Below are 19,791 nucleotides of genomic sequence, written 5' to 3'. Positions count from 1 at the left end.
ACTTTCTTTATGATATTTTTAAAATAAAATTATTATTTTTGTATACCATTAAGTTAGTTATTTTTCTTATCATTGTAAGAATTCATTTATTGTCTTTTATTGTACTAAAGGTATAGTATAGACAGTAGAGTTAGTAGTTGTTTAATGTTGGATGCAATAATCATCTAGTAAATTAACTAAATAAATAATAAAACAAAGTAAACTCGTGAACCAGGTACTAACGTACGCAGTATTGGTTTAACCTCTGCACAATTGTACTCGGGGGATTTTTTTTAGGTGGTTTGGTGAATTTGGTGATTTCCTTATAAAGTCTTAAAACATAAAATAGCATCGTTTAGCATTCGATATGGTTTACTATATTTTGGTCGTGATTGAAACTCGAAAATGCAGTTTCCGTTTGCACTGTAAAAACGATTGCGTTTCTGAGCAGCTCTTATTTACGTTTCAGTTTAGTTAGTCGAATTTACAAATGTCCCTTTTTCATATTACGAAAATTATTATTTTCTTTCAAGGGAATTACTTGACCGCGTCGTGGAAACGTTACCTCGCTGTCCGCCGTAATAAAACTCGTCCTCTAATATTACCGTTTTAATTATAGTATTATTATTGTCCTTATATATTTAAATATTATATTTTGTTATTACTTTTCATATATAATATTGATTTAATAAAATAGCGTTTTGTATCGTGTTTAGAACCTCTTAAGACGAAAGGTGTAATTAGTGTTAACATCCCTAAAATTGAATTAAGCTAACCTAATTGATAACACATAAGTAAAAATATATATATATATAGTTCTAATATTATAAAATATTATTCCTTAGGTTAATCTGGAAGGCATTCGTATAACGTCGAAGAACACAGGTAACATTAAAAAAGTTAATTCTATTTGAGCTATGAATTAATTTTTTTTGTTTTTTTTGACAGGAAGGTCCTAATGACAACATTCCAAATGACAGTTAAAAACACAGCTTTTAAATAAATATACAAAATTAAATTGTGTAAACTATTAGTAAACCAAACCAAATCTTTCACGAATTCAGAATAAACTTCTACTATCTGGCAATTTTAAAATATCTTGTTTTGCATTAACACATGTTTTCAAACTTGGTTACTATATTTTCACCAGATTTTAATATTGTAGCTTTGTGTACAATGTGTATATGTTTCTTCTATCGTTATAGCCAGTAACAATATTATGCATAATCTCAAAGAGGGTTGTCTAGATAATACGACGGATTAAATTAAAATATAATAACAGTTATTAAGTTATTAACTCCTATTAAGGATACTTAGGAATTAGGACTAATAACCAATGCAGAAACATTAAGAATTAATAGTAATAAAAAACATAAAGTTCATATTTCAGCCGAGTCTTCAACCACGAAAGAACATTTTCATATCTCGTTGAAGAACCGAATAAATTTAGAGTAGTGGTGGAATTATAGATAACGATAAAGTATATTAAGAAGCAGTAAGAAGCTAGTATATTAAAACATCAAGTTTCTGGCTAATATTGTAGTGTTTAATATCTGGCTTATAACAATTCATAGATAATTTGGACCCTTAAACTTTTTTGAATTCATCATTTAGTTTAAGGTGATTAATAAAGTCTCAAAAAAAAACAAAGATCTTTCAACTAAATTTACTTTTGAAAATGGCAATGTTATTTATGAAATAACAGAACGTACATGTTTCTAAAAAAATACATGTGCCGCATGAAATTCAAACACTGTTTCTATATAATTTGAAAATCATTTGTCAAATAATGTATATTATATTCATTTGAATATTTATTTGACATACAAGTTTCCAAATTAAGTAATTGTAAAAGCTTTTAACAAGGAAAACTAAAAATTAGATTGATTCTAAGAAAGAAAAGTTTCTTATCTTAAATGAAATATCTCTATATAACATGAAACATATATTTGATATACTTATACCACCCTCCTATTGAATTTTATACCACCCTCCTACACAGCTAATTGATTCCGGTTCGATGTCGCCAAGAAAGTAATGGAGATCCCGCCTTTTAAAGATTTGGCTCAAAAACAACAAATCAAACATTTGCTAATAAATATAACAATGTGGCATTATCAAATTCATAAATTTGTGTCAAAAATTGTTTAAACTGCAATAAAAAAAATGTGTAATTAAACCATTGCAATTGTTATGTAATAAAAGAGCATAGAGGTCTGGTCAACGGTTTTAAATAATACGGAGATTTTTTGTTTTGTTTTATTATTACATTTTAGTTAAACATATATATTATATTATATAATATACTAGCTGCGTTACCAGACTTTGTTCCGGTAAAAATATAAAATTTTTAATTAACAGTAGAAGTGAGTAGGATTAAAAAAAAAAATTATTTTGTTAATTTTATAACAACAATTTGTTTTTGATCTGAGAACGAATATTATATTTTTAGAATTAAACGACATTGTACATTATACATGTGTGTTAGGCGTTAAAATTTCTTTAAAAAATACTATAACATTCTCGAAGAGTAAGCGTACCTCTATTAAAAAGTAAAGGGTAAAAAATACTCCAAGAACGTTCTAGGATTTTCCGGGACTTTTTCGAAAATTCCTGAACTCTGTATAAATATTCGGTACATTCTCGAAGAGTCATCTCACTGGCCAAGAGGCCATAGAGGGACAACGTTCTGACTGACGACTGGATATGACAAAGTAAGTGAGAAGTGTAAAGAGAGTCTGTTAGTGGCTATTGCGACCGGATGACCGTCTTATTTTATGCGTCCCCTAGCAATATTTCTGTTCACTGGTTGTTGTAGAAAAGGGCAGGGTATGAGACATAAGTCATAGGAATAGAACTTGTAGCTTACTCAGTAAATATGCCTTTAGTTTTATTTAATAAAAATGTGATGTTACAATGGTATAAATCATTAAAATATATTATTCTATGCATGCAGTTTTATATAGTAATTATGATAAATACATCCGGTATTTATATAATACAAATTGCAAGCCAAATTTTTAGGCCGCGTTCTCGTGGCTCGATATAAAATAGTTATAGTTTAAAATAATAATACAAAGGAATATTTATAAATATGGTTTTGGCTGTAATGTATATTATATAAACGTGTCTGATATTTATCATATCTCATATGAAATGAAAAATTTTGATAAATATGAACTTTAACAACAAAAATGTTTCTCTTTTGAAAAATATAAGTAAAAAATAATTGTTAAATTGTTTTATTGCATTATATTAATAAGGAAATGTAGATAAGCATATTAACATATATTCTATATTAAGTATTGAACAAAGCGTACATTGCTTTGTTTTTGTATATTCGCCTTAAATATATTAAAATTTAAAAAGGGGATTCATTGTAGGTAATTTTATGGGTCTTATTGATAATACTTTTAGCTGAATGTGATTCAAATTTATAATTTGTAAAGTTGTATAAAACAATAATTACTTATATTATACCTAAATATGGCGATTGGGATATTTTAAATAGAATTACTATTTTGTTTATATAAGATTGGGTAAATGTAAGGTTAATTTTTATTTTGCCTGGTTTTGTCGAGATTAAAGTGAATGATTGCAGTATACTTGTTTCACGATTTTTTCTCATTATTATTCTACCTACAATTGTGAGTTAGTCTTAAATGACAGGCTGGCATTACATTCATGCAGTGTTATAAAATAATTATTATAAGTACATCCGATATTTATATATTATATCATTGGAATATTTCGAATATTGGGCAATTTTTTTTTTTTAATGTTAGCCGAAATTGTTTTTTACTATTATAATGTTTGCTCCATCTCACAGGTTTTTTAGAAACATATTGTATCGTTTAGTTGTTTTGCAAATAACACAGCTTTTTGCGTCACACTTTAATACAACTGTTACTATATAGTCTGAATAAATTTGCTAAATAATGTATATTATGTTTATTTAAATTGTTCACTGTACATTTTAAGATTGTGTATCGTAGTTTTCATTGTCTATCTTAGAAGTGTTTTACAGTATAACAAGTTCCTTAGTAAACTATGCAGAAATCAACTATTTGTATTATAGTTTTTATTATTATGAAACTATCATTGGGTATGTCTTATTTGTATTTTTTTTTTACAATACATTCTCAGGTTCAACACTATAATCATCATAATTTTATGGATTCTAATTAAATGACAAATAACGTATTTTAAGTTAATTGCACGGAGAAATTTTTTTCATTTAAAAGTTATGTAAGCGAGTATGAAATTATATTGAAACCTAATTTTGTTTTTTACATTTAGTCACACAGGGTGGACCATTTCCAGGTATGTTTATAAGCTATGTACAGCTATACATTTTACATACAATTTTATACACGTATTCTATTTATCTTGTATATTTTTAGTGATTTATTATATAATATGACCATGTAGTAATATACACCTATAAGTAGATAACAGTACTATTACAGATTACATTACATATAAGTTTGTTTTTGGAGTATTTAAACCCACCCTCCCAATTGAGTTTTTTTGATAGCAACTTTTGATACTGACATAGGCCCTAAACTTAAAACCTAAATTTTTTTTAGGTTTAAAAAAATAGTTATCTGAAACTGGTTATCGACCAGTCAAAATTGTAGTATATTTTTCTCAATTTAAGTTGATAATGAAATGTACGTGTTACCATTTAGAATTCGAAAATTTCTATTGAAAAAAACTTGTTGAGGGGGGGTAAAATCAATTGTGAAAAGTTTTTTAGCCGAGTTTGCCACCACGAAAGAGCATTTACATGTCTCATTGAAGTACCGAGATAAATTTAGAGTAGTGGTGGAATTGTAAATAATCATATAGTATATTAAGAAGCAGTAACAAGCTGGTATCTAAGGTGGCTAGTATATTAAAACATCAAGTTTCTGGCTAATATTGTGATTTTTAATAACTGGCTTAAAACAATTCATAGCGAATTTGAGCCTTTAAACTATTTTGAATTTATCATTTAGTTCTAATTTGAACGTTGAACGTACAACATATCTCTTATCAGATAACAGCGTAACGCTTTTTAGGTAACACTTTTTTCGGTTATGTGCCAGAGCTATTTCCCACCCCAACCCCCTATCTCCCTATCTCCTACTCCCTATCACTCACCTCCTATCTCCCATCCCCTATCTCCTACCCCTAACTCTCACCCCCTATCACTGAACTCCTATCTTCTATAAAAAAAAAAATCTTTCTCCGAGAGAGTCGAACGAAAAATGTTTTTGTCATATATATGTTATAAGCTATTGCATAATAAATTTAATTAATTGGAATTCCACATATTTCACTATATCTTTTGGAAAAAAAATATTTTTTAAAATTAATTTTTGAATATAGAAATTTTAATAGATATTTAAAAAGTAATATTTAAAGTTTTTTTTTTTACATTTTAGGGATAAAAATTATACTAGACCACATAAGTCTACAAAATTTAATAGGGGTTTAATTTTTTTTGTAAAAGCTGCTCTTAAGTACTAAAAAATCGTATAAAACATTATTCATAATTAAAAAACAAAAATAAAAGAAACATATTTAAAGCTATTATTTTCTTACATATTCATTTTTAAAAATGTTTTACAGTTAAAAGTTCTCAAATATATAAAAAATATTTTTTGTTGTTAGATGTTGTTTAGGACTTTTTCTCTTTTACTTTGTTTCATTTAATTTTGTTTGAACAATGGTAATATTGTCAATATTACAACATTTTTTCTTACATTGATTACGCGAATTTACTTGAATACATTTTGGCAACTGTTAAGGTAAAATAAGCTGCATTTCAATCTAAAATATGTACTACAAAAGTGTGTTTTTATTTTCCTACCTATGACACATCTAATTTATTAAACATGTGCATATACATGTTTAGATAATGCTCGCATATAAATAATGTTATCGTTATCTTGGCATTAATAAGATTTGTGTACTTTAAGAGAATTAAAATCGTTGTTAAATCAGGTCGATTATTGTAAACGAGTAGTTTGTCCACACTAAATTGATTTTGAAATACCTTAAGTATATTTTTGTTTAACTTTTCAGAAATGACGAAACGGAGAACTGTAGTTATGGTAAGACATGGGATGAGCCAGTGGTCTGAAAAAAACGTCTTCTGTGGATGGTACGATTCGGAGTTGTCCGAACGAGGTAATAAAACACAAACATTTAAATTAACGATAATAAAAAGTTTTTGCATATATTTTTTTAGCATTTGCCGAAAAAAAAACATTATAGGAAACTGCTAATATTTTTGTAGAAGATTACAAATCTTATTAACGGGTGTCAATCTTTTTATAGAGATTTACATGTCTGATATTTTGGGAAGGTTATTTTTTTGTCAGAGTTTACCGTCCCTCAAAAATTTTACTCATAGCCCTTGCGGCTTCTAAGGTTGGGGATAATTATCATATGAAAAACGACTTTTTTACGAAATTAGTTTGATGTATAATTTTAAGGATTAACAATTTAGGTATTAATTAATGAGACCGGTTGAGAGAATGTCAGATGAACTGTTTGATTATAAGATGAAATATGGGAGCTACGCCAATAGCTGGAAAGTCAAGAGAACATAAATTGAGATAGTTTGAGTGTTGGGTGATTCGACGAGGCAAGTCAACTAAGATGATATAAATGAGCTGTGAATTTCCATTTTCTAGGATTGGACGAAGCTCACGAATGCGGTCGTTTGATGAAATCCGCAGGCTATTATTTCGACATTGTGTTCACATCTCTGTTAACTAGAGCTCACCAAACATTAGACGTGGTCGCCAAATACTTAGGACAGCCCGATGTGCAAGTAATAGAAACATGGAGACTGAACGAACGGCACTATGGCGCTTTGACCGGATACGTCAAAGGTTATCTGGTCGACATATACGGGGAAAAACAGGTAAAACTATCCGTTGAGTTTATGTTTTTTACACGTATTCCTTTTGTAAGCCGCCTTTTCCGTAGAAGGGCGCAGTTGTTTTTGAACCGTCTGAGAACCGAAGATGCAGTTCTTGGAAACCAGCAGGTTTATATGGACTTTTCCATTTTGATTTCCTGTTGCAAACGACTCGTCTTCCAACAAGCTTATTTTTTAATTAAAACAGCTAGGTGACAATATCCTATTATGCATTTAAGTCAACATATTTGCTCATATTTGCAATGAACAAATTCGGTCTAGATGTAAAAAAACTAATCAACCATACACCAGGGACCTCCTAGTTAGTTATTTGTGTGTACTGTTGAACACATTGTTTGATTGCAGGTGCAAATATGGAGACGGAGTTTCGATGTGAAGCCACCAGCGATGGGTTCTGACCACAAGTATTACGATGCGGCCATGAACAACCCGAAACTCAAGAAGTACGCCAACGAGCATAACGTTAAGTTCCCTGTGACTGAATCGCTCAAAGAGACCATGAAGAGAGTGATACCGTTTTGGGAGCAGATGATTGCGCCTGCAGTGCGACAGGGACAACGGGTATTGATCGTTGCTCACGGTACGGTGTTGCGAAGCCTCGTCAAGTATTTAGAAGGTACCGAGTTTGTTAAACGACTAAATATTCTCATATAATAAATGTCATAGATAACACGCCGAGTTCAATGGGTTCGTCTTTCGGTATGTTTTATTATAATGCAATTTAAAACAAACATAGTCGGGTCGGGGAGCTAACATCGGTCTGCAGGAGTTGTTAATAACAATTAATGTTATAAGTGATAACAATCAAAGTGAAAATATATTTAAAAAAAAAAATACTTCGAAGCAAAACCGTGTAAATAGTAAAAATTAGATATTCAATGCAAATGTAAATAATTTTGATAGACTGTAAAATAATATGTATTTACAATATGGTGCGCGAGATAATGGGAGCAAGTCAATTTAAAACAAAAATGAGTTTGACACTGAACATATAAACTAAAATTGTGTATATTGTGTGAAAAAATAATACTTCCGCATCAAAAAATTCGATACTCAATAGTCTTGAGGCGCATTGTATTGGCAATTTTTGACTAAAACTTAACAGTATGCCACATTTTTTAACATATGTATTACCATAGAAAATATGGAACTATTTTAGTACTTAGTTTTTTTCAATTTTTATAATGCATATAGTAATCTATGTTTGTACAAAAACATATATTTCTACTTCAAACGCAGAGCGTTTCCTAAGAATACTTTTATTTAAGTTTTGATTAATTCTTCATAACATTTTCAATGCATCGATTGTGGCATAATTTAAAAATTATTTTTTGTTAGTTTATTATTTCAGTTTTGCATCGTAGCTTAAAGAAATGAAAATATTAAAATTTTTAACAAAATATTAAACGCAGTAAAAAAATCATTTATTTTATAGAGACACTGAATTTACATTCAGTCTTATTTTCAGACTTCCATTTTTTGTCAATTAATTATTTAAGTTTAAAAAAATTGAAAATTTGCAGTTTCTTACATTAAAATAATTATTGAACTAAAAACAATTTTCAAATTGTGCCACGATCGATGCTTTGAAAATATTATAAAGAATTTAAATGTTTTTTCAAAATATAATTTAAAGTATTCTTTGGAACAGTACGTTTGAAGTAGAAACATATGTTATTGTTTAAAAAATAGTTCCTAGATGCGTTATAGAAATTAAATACCAAAATAGATCCTTCTTTACTATGGTAGTATAAATGTTTAAAAGATAGCCTAATGGTAAGTTTCAGTCCAAAATTGCCTATACATTGCTTCTTAAAAAATGCAAGTGTTCCTTTAATATAATTTACAGATTTTATTTTTTTACCGCTAATAGCAATGATAACGTGTTTTATTATTGTTTGTACAGGCATATCAAACGACGACATTTGCTCAATAAACATTCCATCAGGTATTCCATTCTTCTACAAGTTTGACGAGTACATGCAGGTGGTGTCGACCAAGGAATTTCTGGGAGATCCAAAGCGAGTACAAGAAGGTATTGCCAGAGCCGCATCAAGCGGTACCATAATACAACATTGAAAAACTGTCATTTTTTATGTACTCTTAATGTTCGGACTGTATTCGGATGTACTAAGCGTTTAAAATAAATGACTATTTTGTGTGTTATTTTGTGTCTTGGCTCTTCCTATTTGTCCCACCTCTTTCTTAACCCCCTCCCCTCATTATTTCTCCAACACTCGTCGTAAATTGTGTTTTATTTATTTCGTATAAGTAAATTTTTTTGATATTTATAGATGTATATAAAATAGATATAATGATATACATTATATATTTAATATTTATATAATATATATATTAATTATTAAATATGTATATAATGATTAATAAATAATGAACTATATTTTTTATTTTTTTTTATTGAAAAACATATTATATTAGACTTATAACATATTACACTTATTAATTTTATAATTTTCGTTATACTTTGAAATACCTAAAACTTTATTTGCTTAAAAGCTTGTTTATATGCCGGAAACATGGCGTGTGCAGCTTTACCTCGCTGTCCGCGGTCTGCCGTAATGAAACTTGTCCTTACTGTCTCAATTATATAATAATTATTATTATTGTCATTATATATAAAAATATTCTATTTTGTTTTTAATTTTCATAAAGAATATTAATTTAATATAATAACGTTTTGTATTGTGTTAAGCACTTAATAATGAGAGTGGCGAAATACGAATAGAAAGACTCCATTAGAGAGTGGCAAAAAATATCGTCATTGTCATTGTGCTCCTAATCTTCATTAATCATAAGGTAAACTAACCTAGTTGTTATATATTTATATATATATAGTTCTTATATTCTAAAATATAATTCCTTAGAGATCATATGAAAATACATAACATAATTCATTTACATTGTTTTTTTGTAACATAGGTGACATTATACAAATTAATTATATTAAGCTATGAATAAATAAGGTTTTTTTTTTGACAAAAAGGGTTCAATGACAACAATCCAAATTGCAAAAATAGACAGTTAAAAATACTGCTTTTAAATAAATATACAAAATTAAATTGTGTAAACTATTACTAAACCAAACCATATCTTTCACGAATTCATAATAAACTTCTACTATCTGGCAAATTAAAAATATATTGATTTGCATTAATACATGCTTTCAAACTTGGTTACTATATATTATACAACTGTATAATATATTATATGTACTTATATTTAGCAACAACTTTTACAATAGTTAAAAGATTTGGCACAATAACAACAAATAAAACATTTACTAATGAAAATAACAATGTAGCATTATCAAAATCATAATTTTGTGTCAAAATTGAATTAAACCGCAATAAAAATAACTGTATAACTTAATCCCTTATAATTCGTATGTATTGAAAAAGAGCAGTAGATTTCTGGTCAACGGTTTTAAATAATGCGGTGATGTTTTTCTGTTTTGTTTTATTATTACATTTTAGTTAAACAAATATACATATACTAGCTACGTTACCAGGCGTTGCTCTGGTAAAAATATATAATTATTAATTAATAGTAAATGAAGTGAGTAGGATTTTTAAATAAATTGTTTTTTATATTTTGTTAATAATATTACAACAATTTGTTTGTGATCTGAGATCGAATATTATATTTCTAGAATTACACGAATACTGGTACATTCCCAACATGTGTTAGGCGTAAAAACTATTTTAGAAACGTTCTATAACTTTCTGGATTTTTCTTGAAAACTCTGTAGAAAAAACCTGTATCATTAGGCGAGTAAGCGTAGCTCTATTAAAGAGTAATGGGTAAAAGTTACTCCAAGAACGTTCTAGGACGTTCCCGAACTTTTTCGAAAATTTCTGAACTCTTATATTTGTAAATATGATTTTAGCTGTAATGTATATTATATAAATGTGTATGGTATTTATTATGTCCAATATGAGTTGAAAAGTTTTGATAAATATGAAGTTTTACAATAAAAATGTATCTCTCTTGTTGTATCAAATACAATATTATAAAAATAAAAATATGAGAGAAAATTAATTGTTAAATTGTTTTATTGCATAATATTAATGTAAAGAAATGTATATAAGTATGTTAAAATACAATTTGTATTAAATATTGTATAAAGCGTACATTGTTTTGTTTTTGTATATTAAAAATTTAAAAAGTGACTCATAGTTGTATGGGTCTTATTGATAATACTGTATTTTAGCTGAATATGATTAAAATTGGTAAAGTTGTATAAAATAATTACTTATATTATACAAAATATGGGGATAAGGGTGATTTAAATAGAATTACTCGTTTGTTTATGTAATATAAAATTGGGTAAATGTTAGGTTAATATTTTTTTTTGCTGGTTTTGTCGAGACTAATGTGAATGATTCTAGTATTATTGTTTCACGATTTCTTCTCATTTTTATTCTACCTACAATTCTTAGTTACCCCTAAATGACAGGCTGACACATTAGGTGCATGCAGTTTTATAAAATAATTATGATAAATACACCGATATATTTATATATATTTCATTGAAATTTTTTAAATATTGTGCAATTTTTTTTTTTAATGTTAACCGATATTGTTTATTACCAACGTAATATTTGCTCCTTCTCATAGGTTTTTTGGAAACATGTATCGTTTTGTTTTTTTACAAATAACACTGCCTTATGCATCATACTTGAATAAAACTGTTCCTATAAGACTGAATAAACTTGCTAAATAATGTATATTATGTTCATTTATATTTTTCTCTGAACATTTTAAGATTGTGTATCGCAGATTTCATCGTCTATCGTAGAATTGTTTTTTAGAATAACAGAAGTTCATTAGTATATTATGCAAAAGTCTACGATTTGTTTTATTGTTTTCATTATAATGAAAATATCATTGGGTAAATTTTATTTTTATTTTTTTTACCATTAACTCTCAGGTACAACACTATAATTATCACATTTTGTGGCTTCTAATTAAATAACGAATTGAATTAAAAGAAGTTAAATCCATGGAGAAATTATTTTATTACCTACACAAGTATCAATTTATTTTGAAACCTAATTTTGTTGTTTATATTTAGTTACAGAAGGTCGACCAATTGATACCGATTATAGTATGTTTATAAATTATATACAGCTATACATTTTATATACAATTTTATACACGATTTCTATTTACATTATATATTTTTACTGGTTCATTGTATAATATGACCGTGTAGTAATATACACCTAAAAGTAAATAACAGTACCATTACAGATTACATTCCTTATACGTTTTTTTTGGAGTATTTAAGAATTTTTTTTTGGAAAATTAAAAAAATATTTGATAAAACTAATGATTTTATTTATTTTATAATAAAAAGTTAAAGCCCGGAAATAACAATACAAGAAGAGTCTCAGAGAGCCTGGGTAATTTCACATTATTTTTATTAGTACAAGCGCCCAAACGCCAAATACGAACAAACATTTGGAGCATTCTCGAGCAACTTTTGAAACTCAATCAGCTAGTCTGTTCCAACGAAAATAATGTTTTTTCGTCAGTAAATCATTTTTTTTTTTCATTTATTTTGGTCCTGTCATGTAAATTGATTATCATATTTTAAATTTTTCCTTTCTCTTCTTTTAGTCGTTTTTTGAATAGTATCTGATTTCCCACCCCCTGCCAATCAAGTTTTTTTTTTATAGCAACTTTTGATACTGACATAGGCCCAAAATTAAACCTCAAAAAAAAAAAAACCTAAAAAATAATTATTCGAAACAGGTTTTTAGTATTCAAAACTACTACAATTTGTGACTGGTCAATATTGTAGTATATTTTTCTCAATTTAAGTTGATATTGAAACGTACGTGTTTTTTAATTTAGCATTAGTGTTACCATTTAGAACTCGAAAATTTCTATCCAAAAAAAAACTTGTTGGAAGGGTGTAAAATCAATTGTGAAAAATTGAGATCAAATTGTATAAAAGCATTATGAAAAAAAAAATTAATTTCTTATTAAACACTATGATATATTGTGGCCATGATAAAGGAATCATCGTTTAAAGTGCTTAAGGATAGTACTATAATTTGTAATTACAAAAGCAATTAAAAAAAAAAAAAATCATTCTCCGAGACAGTCAAACGAAAAATGTTTTTGTCATATATATTTTATAAGCTATTTCATAATAAATTTAATTTATTAGAATTCCACATATTTCTCTATATCTTTTGGTAAAAAAAAATATTTTCTAAAAAAAATTTTTGAATATGGAAATTTTAATAGATATTTAAAAAGTAATACTGAAAGTTTTTTTTAAACATTTTTGAGATAAAAATTATAGTAGACCAGATGAGTCTAAAAAATTCAATAGGGGTTTAATTTTTTTATGTAAGAGCTGCACTAAAGTACTAAAAAATCGTATAAAACATGATCCCTATTTAAACTCGTTTAATTTTTATTCTTATTAATACCATTATGTCAATTTAAAGTTAGCAAACATTATTTTGATATTTATAATTTGTTGAATATTATAGTTGGCGATAAAATACATTCAAGTATAGTATAGACAGTAGAGTTAGTAGTTGCCTAATGTGCACTTTCTTTATTACATTTTTAATATTTATTTATTATTTTTATAAACCATTAAGTTAGTTCTTTTTCTTAGCACTGTCCTTCTTTTTTCCCGTGATTTTCGTCGAACCCTTTCTCTAACACTATAAGTTCAAACCATTAGCAATACATGAGATGTTTTATAATCATTTACTGAAATTAGTATAGTATCCCTCTTAAAAGTTTTAAAATCGTGTAAAAAATATTATATTTAAAACTATTATTTTCTTACATGTTCACTATTAAAAAATATTTTTTATAAATAAAACCAAAAAATACTATGCCTAGCTAACAATTTAGGTAATTTAAATAATTTTATTCCAAAACGAAAACGTATAATTTATAAATTTTGTTTACTTCAATATTTTTTGTGAACACAGCAATAGCTTAAAAAAACAACGGCGAGTTCTATATTGATTTCATTTTACAGTATTTTTTTCAACGAAACAACTATGCTAGACCAGTTTTTAATCAAATCTTTAAAGTAAAAAATGGTAAATTAGTTGACATAGTCAAAAATTAAGAAAAATATCTTTTTTTCTTAAATATTGCCTACACAAGGAAGAAGACGAGGCGTTTTTGTTCGACGTGCCCGAGTTGGTGGGAGACCTTGAAGCCATCATCTTATTGCTCATTTGTTTGCTGGATATTGACACCGTGTGACAGAGAGTGGTATTGGAAAAATATATAATAAAAGTCATCATTTTGTACACATTTATTATTAAGACGAAACGTATTGTGAACTTTTTCTGTTGTACAAAACTAAAAGGAGTGCTTCCGTTTATTACTGTACTCGGATGGATACGTTTCACATTGAGTGTATTTAATTTATTACAAAAAGTTTAGAAATAATTAGTAAATTTCATAATTTTATATATTTTATTCTCCAAAAAACGAAGCTAAATAAGTACTATTGATATCAACATTATATTTAACGTTTTTATAGTAGACTAATACCACAATTTAATGAATAATAGTAACATAGCACGTAAACATTATTTTCCATGTGTAAACAACGCAACACAAAACTACATACAATATATAAGTAGTACAAAGAATAAGATAAACAGTCATACAAATGATAAAACCAAAATTTAAAATAATTAAAAGATAAAAAAATATTTTCATAAACAAGATAAGTAGGATAAAAATATATAAATATATTTAATTAATAGTCAATTTTCAAATATAAACTTACATATTTTATTTTAAATTATCTTCAAAGACAATAGTGTAATTATAAAAGACTACTAACATTTTATAATAAAATAAGAATAGTAACAATATTTTTTACTAAATTGCGTGTGTAAAATATGCAATTTAAAAATTACATTATAAAAATATAGAAACTAAACAATTCATGTGATCCATTAAAAAATTAAATCGAAAACGACTTAGCTATGTTAATGATCGGTTAAACAATAGTCATAATAAACCAATTAAAAGAAAACTAATAAAAAAAATTAAACCGTAAGTAAAATAATAACAAATAGATACTGGAAAACTATTTTAAAAAAATGCCAAATAGCCACGTGAAGTTATTGAGGCTATGAGTCGTGTACTTTTGCTTGATGCCTTTTGAGTGAATCTTGGTGACCATACGATTTTTCACAGGCGGAGCATTTATATCGTACCCCACCAATATGTATCCTTTATGATTGTTGAGGTGAGATTGTTGTCTGAATGTTTTTGCACACACATTGCATTTAAAACGTTTCTCTTCGGTATGTATCCTTTCATGAGTTTTGAGTGAAGACTGAACACCAAATGTTTTTCCACAGACATCGCATTTGAAGGGTTTCTCTCCGGTATGTATCCTTTTATGATTGTTGAGGTGAGGTTGTTGTCTGAATGTTTTTGCACACACATTGCATTTAAAAGGTTTCTCTTCGGTATGTATCCTTTCGTGAGTTTTGAGTAAAGACTGAACACCGAATGTTTTTCCACAGACATCGCATTTGAAGGGCTTTTCACCGGTATGTATCCTTTGTGTTTTGAGGGAAGACTGGTGACCAAATGTCTTTTCACAGGTATTGCATTTGAAGGGTTTCTCGCCGGTATGTATACTTTTATGATTGTAGAGGGAAGACTGGTGACCGAATGTTTTTTCACAGATATTGCATTTGAAGGGTTTTTCGCCGGTATGTATACTTTTATGACTTTTGAGGGAGTCTGTTGACAAAATGTTTTTTCACAAACATTGCATTTAAATGGCTTTTCGTCCGTATGAATGCGCCAATGTCTTCTCAGACTTGATATTGACGAAAAACTTTTTAAACAAATGCCACAATTATAGAGGCCATTTTTGTTTCGATGATTGACATTATTTTTTTGAGGCGCTTTCTTTCCAATGGAAGTACTGGAATGTGATTGCGCAATATGCCGGATTATATTACTTTTGGTTGTAAACCTCTTTTGACACATGTTGCAGTCGAACCGACGTATTTTGTATATATTTTGCTCAGAATTGTTTTTTATAGTTTCAATAAAATTGCAATCCATGGTTTTTGTATATTTTTGAGGTATCCGTCGCATTACACGGAAAATTAATACTGCCAAACGTATGAAACAAAGCAGAATAATTTAAGATCAATATATTTAGATGTTATACAACAAATATGTTAGTAATGTTAAATGTCCAACGCATCATTTGGAAGAAATAATTTATTAATGTATTAATATTAATTAAGACCTGTAAAGTTAATTTTTGACATTTTTGTTTTAATGAAACGCTTTTCATAATAGTGGGTATCTTTAAAGATACACTACTTCATCTATCTATTAAGATAAAAAAAAACAATAAAGCATATCTTAATTAATATTTTATTATTTACGTAGAGTAGGTTTTAGTCTTTGAACTATGTATGTAAGTATGTTTATTTGTATTAATTAAGATATATTGTTAAAAAAGAAAATAAGTTAAATGTATCCAATTTTAAATTATGTTTATAAAGTTTTAAGTATTTTACTATTAGGATATTGTAGGTATCATTTTGGATACAACCAATAATTCCGTTTAGGAGAAGTGCAACTGAGGTAAAAGTGTTTATCTAGTTATATCCAATAAAAGTTAGTTTATGGTTTAGTTGTAAGTTAGATTACTTATATTTCATAAAAAATTTTCATTTAACTTTATACATTTTTTATTGTAAAAAAAATTTAATTTTATAGAAATTAAACAAACCCTAGTACTTATTAAATTATTTTTCTTTATAACTATTAAAATAAAGTTTTTACAATAAAAAATTACACTTATACTAATTTTTTGTCCGTTATATAAAAGAATGAAAAAAATGTATGAATAAATTTCTTTACATTTATATTTATATAACACCAGTATGTCTTGTGCAAACATACGCTAACAAAATGCGGTACTGCAAACTTTGACAGGTCATCATACCCACAAATAGATGTTAAGAATTTTATTTTTTTTTTGGTATTTTGATTTAACATTATATTGATAAGAGGTAGATGAAGTTTTGAAACAATCTATTATTATATGAAGAAGTGGTTCCTATTATAAGTTAAATGTCAGAGAAACACTAACATCGATACCAATGACAGGTTCATAGAGGAGGACGGAGTAATAACAAAAGTTTAATAGTTATATTTAGGATAAAAAAAATATTAATAAAAATTGCCTTACCCATAAGTATTGTCACCTTCATTCTTTACTAAATTCTCCTCTGTTGTTGAAATTTCATGGTTTTTGAACTGCACATCTAACGGTTTAGGTTCAATGACTTCAAACGATTTTTCAAAGGAATGCTCTTCTGTTTCATAATTTTCTTGTTTGATTTGCAACATATTATACTGCTTCAAAACTCTGTAATTAACATTTAACTAAGTTGTATTTCTGTGCTATATATGCATAGAGGTTAATTAGGACGATTAACTACATAATTCCAACTATTTTATTTAGTAACAAATATTTGTAATAATAATGATATACTAAAGAAGACAGCTAATGGCCTAAGTTAACGAGGCTTAAATATATTTAAAAAAATAAAGAACAATTTAGTTTACATTATTTTAAAAATAAATGTATCTAATTTTTAATTATTTTTATAAGGTTTTAAGTATTTAACTATTTATGTACTACATTAACTATTAGGACATTGTATCTTTTTGGATACAACCAATAATTCCGGTTAGGAGATAGTACAACTGAGGTAAAAGTGTTTACCTAGTTATATCCAATAAAAGTTAGTTTATGGTTTAGTTGTAAGTTAGATTACTTAAAGTTTATTTCATAAAAATTGTCCATTTAACTTATAATACATTTTTGATTGTGTAAAAAAACTAATTTTACAGAAATTAAACAAACTCCAGTACTTATTAAATTATTTTTTTTTATAACTATTAAAATACAATTTTTATAATAAAAAATGACACTTGTTCTACACTTTTTGTCCATTATATAAAATAATGAAAAAAAAATGTATAAATGTTTTATATATATTATTTATATATATATATATATATATAACACAGTAAGTCTCGTGAGGCATGAACGCTAACATAAAGCGGTACTGCAGACTTTGACCGGTTATCATACCCACAAATAGATGTTTACAAGTTTATTTTTTTTGGTATTTTGATTTAACATTATATTGGTAAGAGGTAGATGTAGTTTTAAAACAATCTTTTATTATATAAAGAATTGGTTTCTAATTTAAGTTAAATGTCTGCGAAACAATAATATCGATACCAACGACGGGTTTATAGAGGAGGACGACATCATTACAAAAACTGAATTGTTTTATTTAATAAAAAAAAAATGGTAATAAAAATCGCCTTACTCATGAGTATTGTCACCTTCATTCTTTACTAAATTCTCCTCTGTTGTTGAAATTTCATTTTTTTTTAACTGCACATTTAACGGTTTAGGTTCAATGACTTCAAACGAGTTTTCAAAGGAGTGTTCTTCTGTTTCATCAGTTTCTTGTTTAATTTTCAACACATTATGTCGCTTCAAAACTCTATAATTAATATTAAACTTAGTTTTATTTCTATGCCATATATGCATAGAGGATTAATAGGACGACATGACTACCTAATTTTAACTATTTTATTTAGTAACAATTATTTGTAATAATAATGATATACTAAAGAAGACAGCTAATAGTCTAAGTTAACGAGGCTTAAATATATTTAAAAAAATAAAGAACAATTTAGTTTACATTGTTAAAAAATAAAAACCAACCAAGTTTTCAGTGGTGTATTTTGTACTTTTTAATCATTTAAAACGAAATATTAATTTACTTAAATTAGATGAATAACACAGCTGAATTAAATATATTTTGATTTTAAACTGTGTTTCATTCACCATTTCTCTTTACTTCTTATAACGTCGAGAATAATTGTTAAAACAATATCATTAATACTATTTTGAAAATGAATTAGGACATCAACAATTATATATATTTTTTTTAATTACGGAGGACGACATAGTAACAAAAGCCTAATTGTTTTATCTAGTAAAAAAAAATGGTAATAAAAATCGCCTTACTCATAAGTATTGTCCACTTCATTCTTTACCAAATACTCCTCTATTGTAGAAATTTCATTGTTTTTGAACTGCACATCTAAGGGTCTGGGTGCAATGACTTGAAAGGAGTGTTGTTCTGTTTCATCATTTTCATGTTTAATTTTCAACATATTAAATAGCTTCCAAACTCTATAATTGACATTTAACATTAGTTGTGTTTCTATGTCATATTTGCATAGAGGTTGAATAGAACGACTTAATTACACAATTTTACTATAAGAATAATTTAGTTATCACTATTTGAAAAATAAAAACCCAATCGAGTTTGCAATGGTATATTTTGTTTTTTTACACATTTAAAACTAAATTTTAGTTTACTTAAATTAGATGAATAACACAAAACTACAAATATGACTTGTAGGTAAGAAGCTAACACGATAAAAATTAAAGATAGACGATAGATCATTTTGCCAACAAGATTAATTTAAAGTGGCGTTGATCCTGAGTCACTCAACTCAACTCTGAGTGAATAATAAGTAATAAAAAAAAACACAAATATATTAAGATTCTATTTACTCACAAGCAACAATATTCTGAGTGAATGGAAAACAGAAAACACGGCAATAATGTAAATAAATTAGAAATACAACGGTAGGTACTCACACAACGTAGAAACGTAAACCGCCGTCCAGGGCTGCTACTAAAAACTTATAATAAATGAATTACAGGCAAGACAAAACTCAATTGTAACGCAAATTAAAACGAAATAACGAAACAC

At 27.1% G+C, this 19,791-nt stretch overlaps 2 protein-coding genes across 2 annotated transcripts; one reads left to right on the top strand and one right to left on the bottom strand.

The window, feature by feature from the left end:
* Positions 1 to 3,974: 3,974 nt before the first annotated feature.
* Positions 3,975 to 9,152, top strand: LOC126841397 (2,3-bisphosphoglycerate-dependent phosphoglycerate mutase-like). Its single transcript, XM_050577859.1, has 6 exons — positions 3,975 to 4,084; positions 4,279 to 4,302; positions 6,052 to 6,156; positions 6,666 to 6,898; positions 7,262 to 7,532; positions 8,823 to 9,152. Exons 1-6 carry the CDS (start codon positions 4,030 to 4,032, stop codon positions 8,993 to 8,995), a joined length of 861 nt encoding a protein of 286 aa, XP_050433816.1. The 5' UTR covers positions 3,975 to 4,029; the 3' UTR covers positions 8,996 to 9,152.
* A 5,676-nt stretch (positions 9,153 to 14,828) lies between these two features.
* On the bottom strand, positions 14,829 to 19,183 carry LOC126841449 (zinc finger protein 813-like). The gene is made up of 4 exons (XM_050577937.1): positions 19,035 to 19,183; positions 18,325 to 18,504; positions 17,185 to 17,348; positions 14,829 to 15,694 (listed from the first exon to the last, which is right to left on the bottom strand). Exons 1-4 carry the CDS (start codon positions 19,181 to 19,183, stop codon positions 15,027 to 15,029), a joined length of 1,161 nt encoding a protein of 386 aa, XP_050433894.1. The 3' UTR covers positions 14,829 to 15,026.
* Positions 19,184 to 19,791: the final 608 nt, after the last annotated feature.

Source organism: Adelges cooleyi, unplaced genomic scaffold (genome assembly GCF_023614345.1).
Source record: "Adelges cooleyi isolate 19-005CV unplaced genomic scaffold, UGA_ACOO_1.1 ACOO_flye_CR_arks_rails_tigmint_CR_PRNA_381, whole genome shotgun sequence".
NCBI classification, from domain to species: domain Eukaryota; kingdom Metazoa; phylum Arthropoda; class Insecta; order Hemiptera; family Adelgidae; genus Adelges; species Adelges cooleyi.
The sequence above is the reverse complement of the archived record's forward strand: the minus strand, read 5'-3'. Positions and strand labels throughout refer to the sequence as shown.

Bases quoted from the DNA above. Each gene is read 5' to 3' on its own strand.
- LOC126841397 (XM_050577859.1), top strand. From the start codon at position 4,030: ATGCAGAAATCAACTATTTGTATTATAGTTTTTATTATTATGAAACTA. The intron at 6,157-6,665 runs GTAATAAAACAC...TCCATTTTCTAG, and splicing joins TTCGGAGTTGTCCGAACGAG to GATTGGACGAAGCTCACGAA. The intron at 7,533-8,822 runs GTACCGAGTTTG...TTGTTTGTACAG, and splicing joins CCTCGTCAAGTATTTAGAAG to GCATATCAAACGACGACATT.
- LOC126841449 (XM_050577937.1), bottom strand. From the start codon at position 19,183: ATGTTGAAAATTAAACATGAAAATGATGAAACAGAACAACACTCCTTT. The intron at 18,505-19,034 runs GTAAGGCGATTT...TATTAATTATAG, and splicing joins GAAGTGGACAATACTTATGA to AGTTTTGAAGCGACATAATG. The intron at 17,349-18,324 runs GTAAGGCGATTT...TGTTAATTACAG, and splicing joins GAAGGTGACAATACTCATGA to AGTTTTGAAGCAGTATAATA.